Below are 22442 nucleotides of genomic sequence, written 5' to 3'. Positions count from 1 at the left end.
GACTGACCAAAAACTGCGGACTGCAAGCCTGCCTGCGGTTCTGCCTCGTGTGGTCCTCGACGTTCCTGCCATCAGGAGGCTGGGCCAGAAGAATCACCCCAGTCAGAGGAGGCAGCAGTGGTTTGCAGCCCCACACGTGGTACTGGCTGAACGCTGTGGCCCAAAGCCCCCCTGAGTCAGGGATCTCCCGCTCTCCAAATATGCCCCCGCCTCCCCTAACGTCATCCAGCTAATGTCCTGACAGGAGGCAGCTTCAGGACCAGGGACAGCTACAGCCAACACGCAAGATTTGCTGAACTGACATTTTATTTACCTTTTGGAAAAAATTGTTTCCAAAAATTGTTTCCAACGTTTTCTAAATCAGAAGGCCCTAGAAACCAAATCTGGATCCATATGTTGATTCGGCCACTTCTCTCCCTTGAGTCCAGGGACAGTGGCAGCAAAAACAGTGAAGGCCACGGTGTGCGGACATCAGGAACACTGGCCAGGTCACAGAAGCCACACCCCTGGACTAAAGGATCTTTCTTGGCCATGAGTGACCGGGCCCCAGAAAGCAGAGGATCAGAGGACCTGCAGACGATCTGCTGACAGGGACTTTGGCCACAAGGAACAGGTCGGGGATTCTCGAGAAGTCCTGCAACGCTCTCCCACAAAACCTCAGCTGCTGGCATGTTTGCAGGTGCCGCTGTAGCAGCAGCTCAGACTCCTGGTGCACGACGCCCCACTCCTTATCTCTTCACTCAGTATTTCTGTCCCCAGCTACTTTCCAACAGGCCCCTGTGGGTCTCACGGTCAGTCCGGAACATACCTCGACGTTACAGATTTCAGAGACCATGGTTTTTGAGCTGACTGACCAATGCTGGAGGCTGAAGAACATCCCCTGGGAACGAGGGCCCAGCTCACGGTGTCCCTAGAGACGTGGAGATTTTCCATCTACTCCCTCGTTCTTCCGTGTGAGCTTGGAACCAGAAATAAAGCTCACGTCTAGGCTGCACAATTCACCCACAGAGCCCTTCACGCTCTCCCTAGCGGTTTCAGGCCCCAATGCAAATTAGGCTGTCCTTGACTGGGGCTGTTTCCTGCCACCCTGCTGTCCCCACTAAGGCAGACAAAAGTCAGGCACACGCATAGAAGCTATTCCGTCTGCTCAGTTCAATTTTGTTTTCTGTCCCCCCACACAGGGATCAGAAACCCTGGTATTGGAGCAGTCTAAACAAGGCCTTTATAGCTGGGCAGTGCAGAGCAGTTTGGGACAGTTCCGGCGCTGGACAAAACCATGACAGGCGCCACGTGTAGTGTCAACAGCATCCATGAAAATGGTTAAGCCTCCCTGGACGCCCCCAGTGGACACTGCTCAGCTAGTCCTGGCCAGAGCAAGGTCCTGTCCTCAGCTGACCGGTCGGGAGGGGACGAGCCTGGCATGGGCCCACCACTCGATTCTGTCCTCCACAGAGTGGGGAGCAGGGAGGCCTTCTGGCCCTGAGCGCCCTGGGATGACGGGTGCACGTCACGGGGACCTGCCAGCTGGAAGACATGGGATGGCTTCTGTCACAGCCGGGGCAAGTCAGAGCACAGCACAGCTCCCACAAGCAACCCACACACCGGCCTCCCCCCAGCATGAGTGTTGGGGTGCGGCCCTGTGCAGCCTCAGAGAGGCCCTCGTGCTGCACCGGGTGCTGGCGCGGGTGAAGGCCTCCCCGGGCCCCGGCCCGTGGCCGCGGTGGCAGCGTGGACCTTCGCGTGCTGCAGGAGGGTGGAGCTGTGCTTGAAGGCCTTGCCGCACGCGGCGCACGCGTGGGGCCTGTCCTCGGTGTGGAAGCGCTGGTGCCGGTTGCGGTAGGACCTGGTGGTGAAGGCCTTCCCGCAGCGGCTGCAGGCGTAGGGCCGCTCCCCGGTGTGCGCCTTGCGGTGCTGGTAGAGGCCGGAGCGGGTCACGTAGGCCCTCCCGCACTGCTCGCACGCGTACGGCCGCTCCCCGGTGTGCACCCGCCGGTGCAGGACGGAGCTGTGGCTGTACTTGAAGGCCTTCCCGCACTCCCGGCACGCAAACGGCCGCTCCCCGACGTGCACCCGCCGGTGCCGGATGAGGGTGGACAGCACGCTGAAGGCCCGGCCGCACTCGCCGCAGGCGTGCGGCCGCTCGCCCGTGTGCACTCGCCGGTGCAGGGCGAGCGCGTCCTTGCGGTTGAAGGTCTTCCCGCATTCGCCGCATTCAAAAGGCTTGACGCCCGTGTGCACCTTCTGGTGCTTCCTCAGCTTAGACGGGTAGCTGAAGGCGCGCCCACAGTCTGCGCACACGTGCGGCGCCGCCGGCCTGGGGCCTCCCTGGTGACCGACTAGGGCCGAGTGCTCCTTGGGGGCACGTGCACCCGCGGGGCACCGGAGGGTCCTCTCTGCACAGCGAGTCACCAGGTGGTCGAGCAGCGCGAAAGCCCTCTGGAAGGCGGCCCCGCAGCTGCCGCACCTGAGGGGCTCCCGCGCGGCACCCGCGCCCGGTGGCTGCTGGCGACAGGAGCCAGGCCAGAAGGCCGCCTTGCGCTCCTGGCTCCCGCGTGGCTTCCCCTTGCCATGGCTGGCCCAGTGCTGCAGGTGGCCTAGCATGGCAGGGATGTCCTTCCCAGACTCCCCACACAGCAGGTGCTTCTCTGACAGAGGCACTCCGCAGCTCTTCACCTGCTGCGGAGGGGCTTCCGCGGTGGTCCGTCTAGGCAGACAACCTGAAGTGGAGCCAAGACAGTTACCTGGAGCCAGACCAGAGGGAGGAGACGCCTTCCCCACTACTGTCTGTCAGACACCCCAGAAGGAGGCCATGGAACTGCTAGGAGGCGTCTGGGGAAGGTCTGGGCGAGAAAGGGCTGGCCCGGCACATCAGGGCCCTGCCAGAACAGACTAGGGAGGACCTCGGCGGGGACGAGGACACAAAGACCCGAGCGGTGCCAGGAGAGGCGGGGCCTCTCGGTCACTCCTCTGTAACGGGCTTCAAGCAGGGACTTAGCTGCTGACAACGGTGACCACTAGGAAGAGGCTACATCACGGCACAGATGGCAAAACCACATGGCATGTCCAGAAGGGAGAGAGAAGGTGGGAATGAGGTGCGGCCACTGGCCTCAGCACTGAAATGCCAGTGCACAGACACCCAGACGGCTGGTGAGCCCACCACTGAAACCAAGGCATCCCCCAGCCCCACTCACCAAGACCGGGACCCCTCCCGGCCTCTGCTCTGCTGACCAGAGTCATGTCCACTATACTGGGCACCCAGGGCTCTTCTTCACCCTCCAGCTGGGCAACCACATGGGCCCTTGAAGGTGCAAATCCTAGAAGGGAGAAATATAAGAGGCCAGCCCGAGCCGAGGCTGACCCAGCCCACCACATGCACAGGAAGCTTGTGTCGTCACGGCAAAAAGATGGAAACTGAGTATTAGGAAACAGGCCTCCTCTGCTCACTTAAATACTTGTTGAGATGATAGAGCTCATGTTGTGTTTTACCACGATTGTTTAATAAAGAATCTCCATGGAGCGAAATCGACGCAGCCGAAATAAGAAAAAACAATCATAGTTGGAGACGTCAATTTCTAACTTTCAATAATGGATAGAACCACCGGGCAGAAAATGAACAAGGATGTAGCACTCGAATAACACTAAAACTCAACTAGACCTAATAGATGGCCATAGAACATGCCACCTAACGAAAGCGGATAGATACACAGTCTGCTCACACTCTCACATGCACACGGAGCGGTCTCCAGAACAGACTGTCTGCCAGGACGTCTGAAATCCACTGAGGGCATACGAAGTATGTTCTCTGACTACCAAGGAATTAAAATAGGAAGCAACGACAGAAAAGAAAGTTGGGAAACTCACAAATGTATGGACTTTAAATAAGACACTCCTAAACATCCACAAAGAAAATTAGAAACACTTCGAGATACATGAACATGAAAACACATCAGACAAAAGTAAAAAGCAGTGTTCAGAGGCAAAATGATAGCTACAAACACCTCCATGCCGTTTTACTCAAAACACCCCTGACACCAAACATGCGGGGAGTTTTCTCACTATTTCTCCAACTCTTTGACATCAACCGGGCGTCCAAGGATTCAATTCCATCCCGACACTAACTACTCATTATTAGTGTCTGACCGCACAGGTTCAGAGCTCAGTCCCACAAGACTGCCCCACTTCCGACGCCAATAGAAAGTCCCAGGCCTCTCGTACTTCTGACCAACGAGCTGCAAGTCAGGGATTCCCACAATTATTGATCCCTCCTCAGGTTCAATAATTTGCTAGAACTCAGGCTCATAGAACTGAGGAACAGAGTTAACTTAGATGACCAGTTTATTATAAAGGATGTGACTCAGGAACAACCCAAAGGAAGACGTGCAAAGGGCAGGGTGTGCCGGGTGGGAGTTGAGGAGGTAGGGGGTAAGGAGCGTACACGCCCTCCAGTGGGGCCACTCTGCCAGCACCTCGATGTGTTCACCAATCCAGAAGCTCTCCAAATATCGTTCAGAAGTTTTTATGGAGGTTTCTCTATAGAGGCGTGATTGATTAAATCATTGGTTGTTGGTGACTGGCTCAATCCCCAGCCCCTTCCCTCTCTGGTGGGAGGTGGTTAGAGGGTGGGAGGATGGTAAGGGGTGGCTGAAAGTCCAACCCTCCCATCAGAGCTTGGTCTTTCTGGTGACCAGCCCACATCATGAAGCCATCTAGAGGGTCCCAGCCACCAGTCATCCCATTAGCACAGAAAAGACACTCTCATCACTCCAGAGATTCCAAGGGTGTTAGGAGCTGTGTTCCAGGAACTGGAAACAAAGTAAAAATATAAATATGTTTCTTATTTTGTCACTACACCAATATTAAAAAAGATCGCAAACCAATAACCAAACTTTATACCTCAAGGAACAGGAAACAGAAAAGCAGCTAAATTCAAATCTAGCAGAAGGAAGGAGATAACAAAGAACAGAGAAAAATGAAATAGAGATCAAAAAAACAGAATCAATGAAACCAAAATCTGGTTCTTTGAAAAGATCAACAAAATTGACAAACTGTTCGACTGACAAGAAAAAAATAGAAGACTCGATTTATTACAAGCAGGAATGAAAAAGGGGACATCACTAACAACCTTACAAAAACGGAAAGGACTTGAGGAAAAATTACAAACAACCGTACGGCCACATGTTATATAATGGGTAAAATGGACAAACTATCAACACTGACTCAAGAAGAAACAGAAAATCGAAATAGGCTTTAAGAAAAAAAAAAAAAAATTGCCCCCACCGGGGAAAATAATGTCTAGGCCCAGACGGCTTCACTGGTGAATATTAACACTGAAATAAGAACACCATTCTTACTTCATTCTAGAAAACAGAAGAAAAGGAAACATTTCCCAACTCATCCACTGAAGCCAAAATTAGCCTCATACTCGATCCAAACAAAGACATTATGAGAACATAAAACGTCGTCATTGATAACTCTCATGAATACAGATGCAAAACTCAACAAAACACTAGCTAACCGAATGCAGAAATATGTAGCAAGGATCGAAACCACGAGAGTGGGATTCATCCTAGTTGTGCAAGGTCGAAGGTATGAAAATCAATTACTGTGGTACACCATGTTAACAGAACAGAGGACAGAAATCACACAATCATTTCCACATACATGGGAAAGCATGAGACACGATCTAATGACCTTTCATGAAAAACGCATTCAACAAACTAGGAAGAGATGGGAATTTCCTCTCCTGAAAAGGGCATCTGCAAAAAACCGATAGCTAACATCATACTTGCTAGTGAGACTGAATGCTTTTCTCATAAGATTGGGAACAAGATAAGGATGTTTACTCTTACCAACTCAATTCAATAAAGTACTGGAGGTTCTAGCCAGGTCGATTAGGCAAAAGAGGAAGTAAAAATAGTTGTAGATGATATGATACTAATATATGGATAATACCAAGGAATCCACTAAAAAAAAAAAAACTATTAGAACTAGAAAATGAGTATGGCAAGGTTGCAGGACACGAGATCAGTATGCAAAACTCAATATTTCTATACACTAGCAATAAACAATCCAAAATGAAATTAACAATTCCACTAAAAATAGCATTGAAGAATAAAATCTTTAAGTATAAATTTTAGCCTTGTACACTGAAAACTACCACAAACTGTTGCAAAAATTATAGAACTGCTAAACATGTGGGAAGACGTCTCATATTCATAGACTGAATGATATTAAGATGGCAGTACTCCCCAAACTGATCTACTGATTTGAATTCACAGCTCAAGCCTGGCCCAGGGAGGGCCCTATACAGTTTCTTTCCGAGGAAGAAGGCAAACCCAGAGCACAGAGGGACCATGTCCTCATCAGAGTCACAGGGCCAGGAAGGGGCAGAACTGGTGGGATTTGTTGGGAAAACTGTAAACATCTGAACCTCAAACCTTACCCCAGATAGCTGCAGGGCGTTGAGGATGGTAACAGGGCTGTTCAGAGAGGCGGAGAAGAGCACACAGCCCAGTCTGGTACTCACAGCACCAAACACAGGGAACCCAGGAAGAAAGCAGCCTCTGTGGTGGGGCTTTAGGATGTACAGAACTTCCCACGGCGACAAGGCAGAGGCGGTCAGTCTGTTGGAGAGTGACACCTACCCAGCGAGATGATGAGTGCGAAGTTCTCCAGCATCACATCACGGTACAGGCACCTCTGGGTCGAATTTAGGAGACTCCACTCCTCCCGGGAGAAATACACAGCCACATCCTCAAAGGTCACTGGGTCCTGTGATGATGGATTCAGCTGAGCCTTGGGGTCAAAGGTGAGCAGAAAAGCCAACTAAAATTTCAGTAGAGAAACACATCCAGGCCCTTGACCCACTGACATCTTTCCCTTTGGGCCCCACCTCGCCCCCATCTCACACATGCCTTCATACCTCCGCCCCTACCTAAGACCCCACCTCAGAGGATGACTAGGGCCTCCAGTACCGCTAGTGCCTGTCTTCTCCTGTTACTACTGGATGCTGCATCCAGCTCAACGACGGGGCTGGTGACCAGACAGATACCTTCCATGTACCTGGCCAGGCACACAGGCCCCACCTGATCTCCTGCTGGGCCTTCCCTCTCAGGCACAAGGACCTGGTCCCAGGGCCCTTCGGTTTGTCTTTCTGCCCACCAGGCACGTTGACCCTTTATACCACAGCACGTGAGAACGCCACACCCCCGGCACGACTTCACCAGTTCGCCCCACGGGCAACTCACTGAACTCCCCACACGCCGGTTCTGCACATGGTGTCTCTGGTGACACTACGGAGAGCACCCATGATTCCATCCTGCCCCAGGTTAGACCCGCACCTCCATGGCCTCCCCCAGCTCTGCACTGAACCCTTCAACCGGACTCGTTCCCAGCGTCAACTCTCGGCCGTCCTCCACAGATCTTTGCACGGCTGTCCCCTCCCCTGCCACAGCCTTTTTCACTCCTGGGCTCACTCAGAACCTGGCCCCTTTCCATTCACCTGCGTCTCTTCGGCCATCGGCACCTGCGGGCCGAGCGTGGCCGCGACCGACGCCGACGAGGACGCGTGCCGAGTCTCCGCGCGCTCCTCCTCGGCCGGTGGGGCTTGAGGGCGGGCGCCCGGGCCCGGCACGCCCACCAGGCGCGCGCGCCCACCGCCGCGGCGGACTGAGCCCGGGGCGGGCAACGCCGGAAGTCCCGCCGGAAGTCCCGCCGAAGTCCCGCTCTCGCGCGGCCGGAGCCGTCTGTGATTCGCCGGCCGCCTCACACTTCATTTCCCATCGCCCCTCTTGCCCGTTGCCAAGGCTACGGGGGAGGGCGTTCCCAGCCTCTGCCGGACGCAAGCGAACTACATTTCCCATAAGTGACCTCGCAGAGCGACCAGCGACGTAAGTAATGACGGCCCGGGAGAGCGGGGTTTTCCGACCCGGCCCGCCGGCCGGCGAGGGACCGCCGGCGCCAGATTCCGACTCCTACTTCAGAACCACATTCGGCATCGAGGCCAGCTCGCTGCGCGGTGAGCGGTGTCCAGAAGGAGGCTCTCAGGGCCCGCGGACACGCTGGCGGGGAAGGCACAGGGGTCAAGGAGGTCCCACCACGGCCCGTACGCGTCGTGACCACGGCAAGTGTCCCGACTCCCACATTCCCGGTGCCCCCAACCGCAGAGAGGAGGCCGTTTTGGAACACTTTGCTCTTGTTTCCCTTGGAAGTTGCTGGAGGCCCAAGCCAGGCCGCCTCCTCGCCCTGGCTTCCTTGTGAGCCGCCGCCACAAATTCTACCCACGGGCCATGAGTGGCCGAGATCAGGGGTCAGAAGTCTAAATCTTCGCAGCAGGTCATGTCCAGCTCAGACATTTTCTGTAAGATGCACTGACGTGGTCATTTTTCGTGGGGCCAGTGGGCTTGGCCTTGGAGACCTGCCCTAGACATTCAGTTCGCGAAGTTCACCGCCCTCCTCGGTGCACCGGGTGGGTGGGCCTTCCCTGGGCTGGATTCTCACAAACCTCATCTGATGCCAGGGCTCTGGTGGCTTCCACATTCCCTGAGCTTACCTAGCTGGCATTGATGAGGAGGCTGGTCCAGGCGACCGCCCCGGGGGTTGGCTGTTCTCACACCTGGTGTCTGGCCCAGGCCCTCTTAGGTCTTGGTGCCTCCCTGACCCCCTTCCTAATGGTTGTTCACCCTCTTGACAGCCACCGACGCCAGTCCGCTGGCCATGCTCCGCTGTCTGGCCCACTGTTCTGTCTCCCGCTGTGCAGTGCTCACCTCTTAACGGGTCCTGAGTTGGCCAGAGATCCTTAGGTAGGCCTTGCAACCCTGTTGTCTCCAAGAAGGCAGGCAGAGGTGAGACTCCCCAAGTACATGCCTGTTGTGCGTAGCCATGGACCGTCATGATTGTAACTTTCGCAGCCCATGACGTCACCCTATTGGAGTGCGGTCAGGAGCACTGACTGATGGGCCAGGTAGACTTGAAACCAGCGATGGCATGTGAGGTCCGCAGGAAGCTCAGCCATGGAGATTCCAAGCGGGGGCAGGAGTGCTCTTAGGCTTACCCTGTTCTCGTACCCGTGCCTGTGCCTCTGGTACTGGCCACCCCTTAACACGTCCTTGGCTGATACATATCCTTAGCCATTGCTAGCAAGCCCATTCCTCCGTGGGACCGCCTTTCTCTCCCATGGTGTGGGTAGAGGCGTGGGTGGTCCAGGCCTGAGGTACACAGAAACTCAGTGCTTCTGGTCACAGCTGTAGGAGGCAGCACTACAGTGGGATCCCAGGCACTCTGACTGTGGCGGCCACTCTTAACCACTCATCTTTCCTGGGCTTGCGTTCCCAGCTCATTATGTTTTTCATTTGTGCTATTCGTACAGTTGCCTTCTTAGTCCTCAGTAGTTTCACTTTTCAGATTTTAGGTTTAGTGCTTCTTTAGGGAGAGTCACTGGAGAGGGGATGGGGTGACCCTAAACTGCAGGACTCCTACCTGGGGCTGGCTGCCTGAAGGAAAGCAGGAGGGTGAAGTTTGGGTTACAGGAGGACACCTGAAACTATCCGGGTCATAATGCAGCATGGGAGGCTGTTGGCGTTTGGGAGACGCCTCCTGCCAGCCAGTCCCGCAGGACTGTGAGGTATGACCAGAGGTGGGAGTGTCCACAGAGGGCCTGAGCAGTGATGCTGAATTTCCAGCGCCAGTGGTCGACTGTTGCTGTTCCCACCACCTTGGGCAATGGGCTGAGATTGTAATTTCCCCATTTTACGGATAAGGAAATGGATACTGAGAAATGAGGCATTGTACCCATTCGCTTGGGAACCCAAGTACAAGCTCAGGTCGACCTGACCCCCTAAGCTCTAACCCCTCTGCCCCTGTGTTGTATTTTTTTAACCTATTAGATATTTTTGTATTGCGATTTTTCATGGTGGTTATATTGGATGCAAGTTTGAAGTGTGTGAATTTGAAAGTATGAAGTACAGAATGTCCGTCAGTTTGGCGCACCTTCCTTGCTCCTCCCACCAGGCTCTGCGGAGGGGTATTACGCGTGCGCAGCTATGGAGGGGCGGCCGAAGGCGAGTCAAGTTGCTATAGCAATGAGCCACGCCCCCTGTTTGGTATGCGGCGTCTGATTGGTCCGCGGTCCCTGACAACTTCGTTTAGCCCTCCTGGTCCGCTTAGGGTGTCAGGAGAAGTTGCGGCTGCGGGGCCGGGAAGCCGGGATAACCGAGTTGCCAGGTCGGGCCAAGGCGTGGAGTTGAGAGTTGAGGGGAGAAGGTATTTTTCAGAAAGCTCTGTGTTCCCCATTCGAATCCACACCCTATCCAGACCGTCAGCCTCAGTTTCCCCATTTGTCATTCTGGACACTGCCGCTCCTGGGGTCCAGAGAGGGCCACCCGTAGCTCTCTGTTCCCTCGGCCTAAACACAAGAAGATGCCCTGCTGGCTGGGGACGGGTGTGGTGTGGGCCTCTGACCTTGATGGGGAGAGGCTGGCCCGATTCCTCTAGAATGGAGCACCGGCTGCCCCTCTGGGGATAAAGGGAGCAGAGTTGGGGGAGGACTCGAGAAAGGTTGAGGGAGTTGGGTACCCCACGAGTGTGGTGGAGGCGGCATTGTGGCCAAGATAGTGACTCCTCTGCTCAGCCCTCTGGACACCATCTGCCATGATTGGTCCGTCCTTGTGCCCAAGGCGCCCCCAGTGCGCTTGGTGCACAGCAAGTGCTCAATAAATATTTGTGTATTAACGAATTCTCCCTGCAAGTAGAGTGTTTATTGCCGCCGATTCTACAGAAAAGAGAACCACAGTCGGGGGTACAGGCCTCTGGCACCATGCTAGGCACTGAGACTGCCCCCACTCTGGGTGTTCACAGGACCGGGGAGTAGGAGTGAGCCTAAGGCAGGGGTGTAGGGAGGGGGTGTCCAGCCTGGGCAGAGTAGGCAGAGGGAGGGCTGGGAGGGCACAGCTGCAGGTGGCCACAGAGGCTGACAGCAGAGGTGGAGAGGAGTCTGCCATGACCCTGGCCCCAGGGTGGTTTCGGACAGCTCCTTTGTTCCTGGGCAGTGGGCGGGCAGGCATTGAGGTAGTAATCAGCACATGGGGACGCTCAGCGGCCCCTGGGCTCTGTCATCGGCCTCATTTTACTGGAAAAGAGACTGAGGTCTCAGGCTCTGAGCTGGGAGGGTAGAGAAGCCAAGCTTCCTTGTAGCCCCCAGGAGGAAGCTGGTTAGTACTGAGGAGGAGGGGCCAGAACACGAACACGAACTGCTGCTCTCAGCCACCGTCCAGCCCCAGGTCCCCCTGCCTCAAGCCAGCTATCATTTCCCCTGGGTGTCCTTGAAGATACAGCTCTAAGGTCTCTTCCTCCGTGCAGTCCTCCTAGAACACCCTAAGGCAGAAAGCATTGTCTCTCTCTCTTCTGTGCACTGACAGCCAAGGGCCCTTTTCTGAACTCCCTGGCTGGGTCCATCCCTGCCTTTCCCTCTCCCCCTCCAGCAGGAGTGCGGGAGGGAAGGGATAAGGAGGGAGATATGGCGAGCCTATGTAAAGTGCGTGATTAAGTTAAGGCTCTTTAGCTGATTATCCTGGATTGTTAGGGCCGACTCGATGTCATCACAGTGTCCTTATACGTGAAAGAGGGAGGTGAGAGGGCCAGAGAGATTTGAAGATGCTGCATTAAAGATGGAGGAAGGTGTTCAGAATGCAGCTTACAAGCTGGTGAAGCAAGGAGACAGATTCTCTAGAGGCTCCAGAAAGAACTAGGTGAGCGGACACCTGGACACCCGCCCCGAGAGACTGGTCCGAAGACTCTTGGCTGCAGAACTGAGCCGATGGAAATTTGTCCCAGCAGCCATAGAAAAACAAGACAGATCTCCAAGCCCGCTCCTGCCTGATCGGGTCCCCTCCCTGTGGGGCTGGGCTGTGGGTGACATTGGCACACGGGTGTGGGACAAGAACTGGTCTGGGAGGACACTCCCTCAGACACCCTGCTGCTCTCGCTCTGGATTCCCACCTGGAAGCAGCAGCTCACAGAAGGCGATCCGCTGACTGGCCAGGTCAGGATGGCTTGCAGCCGGGTGAGCCCGGGGGGCCCACAGGCATTTCCAGGCTGCCTTATGGTCACCTGCAATGCTATCATTGTCCAGAAAACTATTTTACATGCACTGTGTGCCAGGCACTGAGAACACACAAGTAAATAAACCAAAAAGGACCCTCCACAGAATTCACTTCGGAAAATGCTGGATGCCCACCGGCAACGCAGCACCCCAACCCTGGGTGAAGCAAGGCAGGGTGGCGGCTCCAGGGCCTGCAGGGTGAGAGGAGATGACTCATGTTCAGTTTGTGCAGAGGGTAGCTGCCATCTACTCTGCTGTGACTAACCCAGGAAGGCTTCTGGGAAGAGGAGGACAGGAACCTAAGAGCTGCCCTCCATGAAGGCTGCCGAACACAGGGAGGGCTGAAGCATCACCTCAGGGTACAACAGGGATGCCACAAAGGCTGGTGGCTCTGGCAGAGGAAGTGTAGGAACTGGCCTGGAGATTAATGAGTGACGGGGGCTCTAGCAACTAGAGAGGGTGCAGGACCCCTAGGGTAGTCCAGGAGCATCCAGGAGCAACCCCCAAGTCACATGACACTCTCTGACTCAGAGGCCAACCCTGGCCCCTTGGAGTCTTGGTGGCCACAGTTGCCCCACAGCATAGTGGGAGGACCCATAGGGAAAGTCCAGGCTCCCACAGCAAGTTGGTGCTCAGCAGCCAGATGGGAGCTGGTCTTTGAGGCTCAGGCCCTATCTGTCACACCCCAGCCCTGGCCAGGCCACCCCATGCCCTTCCGAACCCAAGCGCCAGCCAGACTGGCAGGGTGTCAACCCAGGACCGGCAAAGCGACTGCTGGATCCCCCGCCGGGGCCCAGCCTGCAGGCAGCAGAGTGGGAGACAAACCACAGCGGCCCAGTCAGGAGTGTGGCCAATGGCAGCGGCAGCAGCTCTGCCTCCAAGGGTGGGGGCCCCAGTCACCTGCAGGGACTTTCAGAGCCTTCTACCCCTGGTGCTGCTGACAATGCTCCCCCAGGGCTCTGATGACGACTGGGGGTGTGCTCAGTAGGACGCTGAGGAGCGGGTGGGGGGGGCCCCTAGCAGGCTCCCAGCTGGAGGTTGGCCAGGGGGCTCCCCCAGCTGGACTCCTACTGGACCCTCCCGGAGACCAGGTTTTGGAGCACCTCCCAGCAGAACCTTTACAGCCGTGGGGTCAGGGGACCCTCAACTGGATGCCAGCGGGGATTGAGGATGGGGCACTCCCAGAAGGTCCCCGAGGGAGCGAAAGCAAAGTTGCTCCCTGAGAGGGTCCCCTGTCCCATGGTGATGGTCCTGTCAGGCCTCCCTTACGGAGAAATGGGTGCCTGCCACGCGCCCTGCTGAGGCTCAGGGGATGGTGGCCAGTGCTCCTGGCAGGGGTCCACACCACGACGCCGAGGTCCCCAGGCCTGGAGACAGGGACTGCAGCACAGATGCCTTTACTGTGACCCCCACACCCTCCTCCTGCCCCGTGCCCGCGGGGCCCAGACGGGGCCACCCTCTGTCCCCCACATGGGGTCCGAGGGCCCGTCCAGCGTACGCTCGGCCTCCACTGGGTCCTCGGGACTCCCCTCAAGCGTGTCCTCCGCAGCTTCTGGCAGAGCGGCGTCCAGGTTGCGGCCCGTGGGGTGCGGCGTCCAGGCGGGGGTCCAGGGAGCGCCCGGCGTGGGCCGCGGCGGGAACCAGGAGAAGCCAGGTGCCGGGGCGAGTGCCACGAGCTGTGGCCGCGCGGGGCCGGAGGAGGCGGCGTGCGGGATGAGGAAGAAGATGTAGACGCCGGAGACGACGAGGCCCGCGGCCACCAGCACCGCCAGCGCCACGGCCGCGTTGAAGGCCCAGGTGGGGCTGTCCAGCGTCAGGCGGCGCGACAGCGGGCGGCCGAGGCGCAGCGGCGGCGGCGGGGGCGGCGGGCGCGCGGTGCGGGCCTTGCGGGGCGCGGGCGCCGGCGGCGGGCGCAGGTAGAGCAGTCCGCGGCGCCGGTCGAAGCGCACGGAGCCGTGGCGGGCCGCCGGCGAGCACGCGTCGCGGGGCAGTAGGCCGGGCTGCGTGGGGAGCGCGGGCAGCCCCCCGCGTGGCGCCAGGCGCGTGGGTGCGCGGCACACCGGGCAGGCGACCGCGTCGCCGCCGCCCGCCGTGGCCAGAGACAGGCGAGCCAGGCACTCGAGGCAGAAGACGTGGCCGCAGTCCAGGCGCTTGGGCAGCTTGAACACGCCGTCGAAGGGCGACACGCAGATGAGGCACTCCACGGGGGACGCAGGGGGCAGGATGGGGCCAGAGCCCCGGCTGCCGTCCCCCTCGTCCTCGTCTTCGTCCTCGTCCGTCCCCCTTCCGGGGGAGCTGGGGCCCGTGCTTTGAGGGGCCCGGGCGCGGCGGAGCCAGGGCGGCCGAGGGCAGGGCATCCCGACTGGACCTGCGGGGAGAGGCGGTCAGGCCCGGGAGGCATTGGCGGAAGGATGCAGGGGAGCCCGGCGTCAGGGACTGGGCTCTGGAGGGGATCGGGGCCCAGGAGAGACGGGATGGGGCGACGCGGAGACTCGCGGTTGTAGAAGCTGTCTAAGGTGGCAGGATTAGGACTTGGGTGGGGGGGCGGTGGGATAGGAAGGAAGGCAGGGACTGTGGGATGGACCAGAGATGAATCCAGGGAACCACAGATAAGTGAGACTTGGAGGCCTCAGAGACGGAGCCTGAGGACCCGACAGGCTTGCGAGTGAGCAAAAATAGGGACTCCAGGGAGGGGCAGAGGACACCTGGCCGCGGGTGGCCAACAGCAGAGCGAGGCTGAAAGCCCACAGCAGGGGTCAGGGGCTCCCCACCAGTGACACACCAGCCGGCCATCAGGCTCTTCCTACCTGTTGGTGCCTCCTCCTGGCTGGCTGGTCCCTGCCAGTTCTGACCCCAATCCTTTGCCTACTGGCTTCTGGACTTGTGCCCCGCCCTGTGGGACGGTACCTGCATGGAACCACGCCCCCCCAAGTCCCAGGTTCCCGCCAGACCCGTCAGACTGCTTGCCCCGCCCACCAGGACTGTGAGCACCCAGCCGGATGTCGGGGGTGGTGAGGTAATGGCACAGGTCACAGAACTGACAACCCAGGCTCCTCAGGTGAGGGCTCGCCCTCACCCACTCAGCTCAACTGCCCACCTTGGAGTCACAGTATAGCAAGAACCTGGGGGGCAGGGCTCTGCAGGCTGCACCCAGAACCAAAGTTGTTAGGGAGGCTGCCTGGAGCTGCAGTGGAAAACTGGCCAGAACAAGGGTGCGATTTTTGGAGTCCTGGGGTGGAAGGCAGGCAGACCCCACTGTGGACCGGCCACCGTTGGCCTCTGCCCACTCCCTGGGTGCAGAGGGGTTGTCATGGCCCAAACCGCAGGCTTCTCAGCGAGGTAGACCGCCACCCAGACCTCATGAGCACCCAGTAAGCCCCTCCCCAGGCCCCAGTGATAGCGCTGCCAGGACAACCCCACCCCTCTCTCCCAACACCTGCAACACTCTGGGTGGCCACGGTTCTGAGTCAGTGGTGTTTCCCTGGGGAAGCGAGATCCCCACAGGCCGAAAGACGTGCCAGGAATGTGAGCAGCTCCTCAGGACACTGGGGCCACCCTGCCCCACCCCCCAAAGCCCCCCAAGGACAAACAGCACAGGCAGGTGGTGCTGCCTCAGAGGGCAAACAGGTTTATTGGGGCTGCAGCCAGGTGATCAACGGTTGGACTTGGCCACACGCTCCAGCTCGTCTTTCTTCTTGATGGCGTAGGAGTTGGAAGAACCCTGCAAGGAGACACATGGTCAGCTCTGGATGCTGGAGGAGCCTACCCTGAACCCCATGTCCTCACCCACCTTAGCCGCATTGATGAGCTCATCTGCCAGGCACTCGGCGATGGTTTTGATGTTCCGGAAGGCGGCCTCCCGGGCACCAGTGCACAGCAGCCAAATGGCCTGGGGAGTACAGGGGTCAGCAAACCTGGGCATGTCCCCAGACCAGGCAGGGCCCCCAACAAAAGCTGCCTACTACATTGCCACCAACTGGCCCACTGAGACAAGACATAGCAGGAGTCCACAGTGCTGCCCAGGTGCCATGCGGCCAGATCTGGGGTTGGACTGTGAGGGTCACAAAAATAAGCATGGACACAAAGGCTGAGGTTGGGTCCCCGATGATGGGAGACTCGAGACCCACGACTGGGAATGCAACACGATGTGAGCTCTTGGCCTGGACTCTTGATTGAAAATGAGCAGTTATGAAGGGTGTGCTAGGGACAGCTGCATAAATGGGAGAGGGAACACTGGCTGATGGCTGTTCAGTTCCTTGGGGGTGGATGGTGGGGACGTTCTTAGAGACACCCAGGAAGCATGAAAGGTAAATGGTTAGAACGTCTGTGACTGATTCTCAAACGGTCAAAAAAACACAGAGTGCGTAAAAACATACACCTCAGCCAAATGTGGCCTAGAAAGCCCAATGCTAGGATCTGCCCCTCACAGGATGGGAATCAGGAAGGCTTCCTGGAGGAAATGACACTCCAGGTAAAACATGCAGACAGGGATAAGCCTTCCCACTTGCCAACTCTGCCCCGGGCAGGACTCTGAGGCCTGATTGCTGTTCCTGCCCAGCCCCATGTGCCAAAAGCCCCAGGCCCACCTGATTCACACGGCGCAGAGGGGACACATCCACGGCCTGTCGCCTCACTGTTCCGGCTCGCCCAATGCGGGTCGAGTCCTCCCGAGGGCCACTGTTGATGATGGCATTCACTAGGACCTGCAGGGGGTTCTAGGAGACAGGGAGGCCGTGAGTCTGTCTTCTGGCCGAATCCCTCCCTGTCTCCTCTCTAAAACCTGGAGGAGCTGGTTGGTGAGCATGCCGGGGGCGGCTGTTGGCTATAGGGGTCATAAGGGCACTGTGCCCCACAGGCCCTGGGGCCCTACCTCGCCAGTGAGCAGATGAATGATCTCGAAAGCGTGCTTGACAATGCGCACGGTCATCAGCTTCTTGCCGTTGTTGCGGCCGTGCATCATCATGGAGTTGGTGAGGCGCTCCACGATGGGGCACTGCGCCTTGCGGAAGCGCTTGGCTGCGTAGCGGCCCGCGCTGTGGGGCAGGTACTTGGCATACTTCTCCTTCACTGCGATGTAATCCTGGGGCAACGGGAGGGGCATGGGGACCTCAGGCAGGAGCATCCTTGAGTAGCTGCCACCCACCTGGAGGGGCTTGGCTGTGAGCCCCACCGGCCACAAAAACATAAGAACCTGAACAAGTGACTTTCCGAAGTTGCTGAAGAGCGCTTCCTTCGTGGGAGGGAGTGGGGTGAACCACGGAGAACAGCGCATGACCCATCGTGCTTTAGGTGCTCCTCAAAAGCTGCCCAGCGGACATTTGAAATGAGGGAATTCCTTTTTTGGGGGGAGGGGAACTGTACCATGCACTACAGGATATTTAGCAGTATGCAGTATGCAGGCAACACCCCTCGGTTTTGACACCCAAAATGTACTGTCATTGCCAAATGTCCCTTAGAGGGGGAAAAAAGAAATCAACCCACAATCCTTCCTATACGTATATACATTTCCTGAGAAAATGTCAGGAATGCACCAAGATGTTGCGGGGGGGACGGGAGATCAGACGAACTGTGTATGTTTACAGGACTGTCAGTAATTCCACTATGAGACACACCCAAGGTCGGCGTGCCCCTTATATACAAGGATACAGGCATCCACGTTTTTCTACAATAACGGCAATGACAGGGAAGGACACAGGATTCTGATACTGATATGACAGTATTGTGTCTACAATGCAGCGAAGCACTTGCACAAAAAGGCCAAGTAACCCAGGCATGGGTTCATGCGGGGGAGAAACGCACACACCGCCGTCCTGCCTGCCCCACAGCAGAGCCCTGCACAAACTTTCTGGACAGGGCGAACTGTTCCCACACCGACGGCTGCCTTTCCAGTCCCTAAGAGGGTACTAGGAAAAGTGGAAAATAGTTTTTTAGAATTTTAAAGGGTGTACAAAAAAAAAAAAAAAAAAAAAGGAAGTCAGGAAGTGAATATATGTGACAGAATATACGTGATCCAGACTAAAACATTTACTGACCCTTTAAGTTTGCAGATCCACCAACAAACCCATGAATGTCTACATGACATTCAGCGTGAAAAATTGTAGGGAGATAAAGCTCCCCAAATTCAAAAGAGTGCATGGATTATCTCGGGAGGTCTGCTTGCATAAAAAGGAAAAGGCTGGTTCTGTGGAATTCCAGGAAGAAGAAGATTAAGTATAGATAAATGGAGTGTCAAAGGGAGTGTCAAAGGAAGTGTCGATTGTACCTTGATCTTCAGGATGTTACTTTAATTATGTTATCTTGGGAGACCAAAAGGAACAGATTATGTATAAAAAGAAGCATAAGAAATAAACTCGGAGAGACAGTTGTGAGATCTGTTCTCCCTCCTGCACCCTGTCTGTCTTCTCTTTTTTCTCAGTCCCCGCTCCCCCATTCAGGGACCTGGTCTGACTTGGTCGGCTGGCTTCCGACAAAAAATAAGGCTGAGTTCTCCATAAGGCTTAATGCCCAGATCCCATAATATACTTTTATAGATGCAATAAAAATGTTTTAATTCCTTTTAAACAAGAAAGAGAAATAATGACTATAACCCAACCTGAATTTTGTTCATCTCCGTATTAATACAGTCACGAAAAAAACTTTTTGTTATATGAAGGGCCTACAAAAGTCCTAATGAGGCCAAGTATAAAACATGGGAGTAAAGTGGGAGGACGCTCATTTCCTAATCTCAAAAACGCATCCAAAGCTACAGTAATCGAGACGGCATGGTCCTGGTTCAAGGAAAGACATTCAGACCAACGGAACGTGACCGAGTCCAGACGTAAACACACACGTCTGCGTTCAACTGATGTGCCACAAGGGCACCAAGGCCATTCAGTGTGGCAAAGACTCTGTTCAACAAATGGCGCCAGGACACACGTGTACGGCGTATGGAAGAGATTTAAGTTACAAACATTCTACGGTCAGATTTGTTAGCACAAAGCTCAAAGCAACAAAAAACTAGATGGTGCCAGGACAATGATTTCACACGCAAAAAAATGATGTTTGAACTCATATAGTCTAAAGTGATGACCGCGGTGTTGTGTAGTCGACTACAAAACAAAAAACAAAGAAACAGCCCAAGGCATGTGCTGCTCCTTCTGAGGAAGGAGCTACCCCGTGAAAAAAACCATAGCAATCTCTGGACAGGACACAAGGACGCGGACGTGGTGGGGTTGGTTGGTGGTCTAGGGAGTCCCCTTTTACCTGTCATGTCTTCAATTCTTGACTAAGTTGGACAGCTTCAAGTTTCAAGTGACCCCTCCCACAAGAATCCACATGTGCCCCCAACCTCTGGCTGGAGGAACCACCACCCCTCCTCACCTGCAAAGAAATGTCATTGATCTGCACATCATCCGTGCTCCACTTCCCAAAGAGCTTGATGTCGGGGGTCTCTGCTACTGCAGGTGCGGCTGTCTCCCACTCCGTCATCCTAGGGACAGAAAACGTCAGAGCCCAGGCACACCCACCACTGATTCCGAGACCTGTCCGCATTCTGCGATTTCGAAGTTACGAAAACCCGAGGAAGGCTGTGAAATTCTGGGTCCATCTCTTTGAACTCTTGAGAAACCACTCAGCGTTCAGCAAGCTGCGTCTCTCGCCCAGCATCCCTGGGGCCAAGAGCTGGCAGGCACGCGGGTCAACGGCTGCTGCTTGGACCACAAGTGGGCAGGTGATGCCAAATGCCTTGATATGGCATCTGCGGGGGTTCAAATCCCAGCCATGTCATTAACGAGCTCTGCGACGCTCGAAGAGTCAACAAACTGCTTTGGACTACGCTTCCCCATCAGTGAAACGAAATTGTTATCTGCCATCAAAGATCACCGCACGAATTCTGCGCAGAATCAAGTCAAAGATGCGGTTCGTGGCCAATACTAAGGAGGCACTAAGGGCTGCTACTAAGGAGAAAACCGTGCCCAGAACAGATGGTGCATCGTGCATCTCGGAACCTTCCTATCTCAATGTGCGGTTAGTGGCCAAACCCACAGTCCGGAGCCCCGCTGCGGGCACAGCACGGAAGCGGCGGCGGAGCAGTAACCAGGCAAGGGCTTTCCCCACGACTCCGCCCGTTTCGCTCGCACGTTTTCCGGAGAGAGTTGAGGCCCCCCCAAAAAAGGTCCGGGCCTCGGGGCCCGCCCCTATGACTCCCTAAAGCATTCTGCATCGTCCCTCAGACCCCCGGCCCCGCGGCGGCCTCACCTGAGAGCGTAGTCGGGGCGCCTCTGTCGCTCGGCGTGGACCACACGCGGCCCTGGCACAGACAGGAAGAGGCCGCGGGCCGCGGGCCTTCGCCTTTAACGGGAGCGAACACTTCCGGGTCAGCGGAGGCCACGCGCGCGCAAAAGGATCAGTGTCTTTATGGACCAATCCGGAGCAAGACTGTAAAAGTGTCCTCCGCACTCCATGAACGACATTGCCAGGGCGCATGCGCCCTCGCAGACGTGTCCCCACCAGCGTGCCTGGCAGACGTGTGTTTTCCAGTACTTGCCGGGCGTGCGGGGAACAGCACAAGCGCACAGTTCTCCGTGAGGTCAGCGCCGCCATGTCTAATAAGAGTAGAACTCCGGCTCGGGCTCGCCGCTTTCTGACTTCGAGTCCCACCTGCCATCCACCAGGTTTGGAGGGGCGGGTAACCGGTTCGGCACCCCTGTCATTTCTTGGCCCAGGCGCGGCCGCTTCCCCGGGTGGCGGAATGGTATCCCGTTGTCACGACTGCCCTCACTCGTGCGTCCCGCTCTGCTACACTCTCACGCTTGGGGCTGCTGCGACCCTGAACCCCGGAGAAGGGACGTTTTTGGACTTGATCTCTCCCTTTACCCCCATCTCCGGGTTCCCCCATCGTCTTTCCTCGACCTGTCATCGCGTGCCGCCGGAGATCGCGGAGGGGCCCTAGGAGAGGGGCCCGTGTGCCCAGCAGGCGCCCTGGGGGAACAGCCTCCGCTCTCTTTGGTCCACTGGGGCCTGTGCTGGTGCTGAGGTTACTGGACGGCGCAAGGGGTCGGCACTGGTTCTAGGTGCCCTGCCCATTCTGCAGCCCCACCCAGTGACTGTGGAGAGTGCAAGGTGTCAGACACACACACATTGAATAATACACACACACACACAATTCCCCACCCACCCACTCCACCTCAATGCCACCACCACCCCACCTGTTTGCACCTCCTAAACCTAGACCACGGAGCTGAGCTGGGACGCGTGGGTTCCACCCTGGTGGGCTTCCCAGAGACAGCAACACTGTGTCTGCACATCCCGCGCCCGGCAGGGTGGCAAGGAGCCGCATCATGGCAAGGAGCCGCATCTGGCCGAACACGAGTTTTCCCACTGCCTGGAGGCTACCTCAGCAGAGGGTACAGGAGCTGCACCCAGAAGGCAGGGCCCCAACCCCTGTAGCTGGTGGCCCTTAACACTGCCCTCAACCCTGATATGTGAGGAGCAGTAGCCTTGGGCCTCCCACTGGGGTCTGTGGTTATGGAGAGGGGCTATGGTCCCAGAGGGACCCTCTCTAATTCTTGGGGGCCCTGCCTGGTCCTGGGGGCTGCACCTGGAGTGGTGATGACTGGGGGGAAAGCAGGAAGGCTGGGTGAAGGAAGTGGCACCTTTCACTCTCACACTGAGCAGGATACAGAGGGGACCCCCACAACTCTGCCTCTTACTCTTTGAAAGCTGACAGGGCCCACTCCTTCAGCATAGAAATTAGAACAGAATCAGACATGGCCGGTTTGGAGCCTGTGACCTGGCTACTGGTGGTCATTTGATAACGTACATCTATATAAACGTCACAAGAGTCTGCCGTGCATTGGAGGGACATGAATTCAGAACAGTCTCACAGATATGGGTTCGTGGTGCCTGTGATTTGGGAGTGCAAGACACAAATTAGGGAAGAAACGGGGATGTAGATTGAGGAAAAGGAATCCGAAACCTTAAATGGAAGAGAAATCTGGACCTGGATTTGGGGGACTCAGAGGCAGGAATTGGAGAACGAGTAGAAACGAATATTGAGAAAGAACCAGACATTCAAATTTATCCCCTGACCACCTCACCGCTGAGCTGGCTGCCTTCAGTTCCTGCCGAAATTCCTTTATGTCTCCCCTTTTTACAGCTTCCAAGACTGTTGAGGAAATTTGGTCGACCCATCCAGGATGCTACTTTAATGGCTCCTGGGACCCTTTTCCTTCCCGGAAACTGCTAGCCCCTCCATTTCTGCTCAGCTTTTGCACATCTGGCCCCAGTTTTCTGAGTTGGAGGCTGGCCCCAGGATTGAGGCTCCAGCCCAGGATGCTGAGCGTGGAAGAATCTGTAGGCCCTCAAG

At 56.4% G+C, this 22442-nt stretch overlaps 3 protein-coding genes across 4 annotated transcripts; all 3 read right to left on the bottom strand.

The window, feature by feature from the left end:
- Nucleotides 1-288: 288 nt before the first annotated feature.
- Nucleotides 289-7713, bottom strand: ZNF584 (zinc finger protein 584). Of its 2 annotated transcripts, none has more exons than XM_039868770.1 (4): nucleotides 7502-7713; nucleotides 6645-6825; nucleotides 3192-3314; nucleotides 289-2717 (listed from the first exon to the last, which is right to left on the bottom strand). In XM_039868770.1, the coding sequence occupies exons 1-4, from the start codon at nucleotides 7517-7519 to the stop codon at nucleotides 1648-1650; spliced, it is 1392 nt and encodes a 463-aa protein (XP_039724704.1). In that variant the 5' UTR covers nucleotides 7520-7713; the 3' UTR covers nucleotides 289-1647. The 2 variants fall into 2 exon arrangements, with proteins under 2 accessions (XP_039724704.1, XP_039724705.1); XM_039868771.1 differs by having other exon boundaries at nucleotides 6645-6795.
- Nucleotides 7714-13478: 5765 nt separating this feature from the next.
- RNF225 (ring finger protein 225) lies at nucleotides 13479-15548 on the bottom strand. The gene is made up of 2 exons (XM_039868784.1): nucleotides 14905-15548; nucleotides 13479-14465 (listed from the first exon to the last, which is right to left on the bottom strand). The coding sequence occupies exon 2, from the start codon at nucleotides 14452-14454 to the stop codon at nucleotides 13495-13497; it is 960 nt and encodes a 319-aa protein (XP_039724718.1). The 5' UTR covers nucleotides 14455-14465; nucleotides 14905-15548; the 3' UTR covers nucleotides 13479-13494.
- A 149-nt stretch (nucleotides 15549-15697) lies between these two features.
- RPS5 (ribosomal protein S5) lies at nucleotides 15698-20475 on the bottom strand. The gene is made up of 6 exons (XM_039868787.1): nucleotides 20333-20475; nucleotides 19457-19565; nucleotides 16968-17177; nucleotides 16684-16812; nucleotides 15888-15986; nucleotides 15698-15818 (listed from the first exon to the last, which is right to left on the bottom strand). Exons 2-6 carry the CDS (start codon nucleotides 19562-19564, stop codon nucleotides 15750-15752), a joined length of 615 nt encoding a protein of 204 aa, XP_039724721.1. The 5' UTR covers nucleotide 19565; nucleotides 20333-20475; the 3' UTR covers nucleotides 15698-15749.
- Nucleotides 20476-22442: the final 1967 nt, after the last annotated feature.

Source organism: Pteropus medius, unplaced genomic scaffold (genome assembly GCF_902729225.1).
Source record: "Pteropus medius unplaced genomic scaffold, Ma_sr-lr_union100, whole genome shotgun sequence".
Lineage (NCBI taxonomy): Eukaryota > Metazoa > Chordata > Mammalia > Chiroptera > Pteropodidae > Pteropus > Pteropus medius.
Note: the sequence above shows the minus strand (reverse complement) of the source record. Positions and strands in the feature narration are given on the sequence as shown.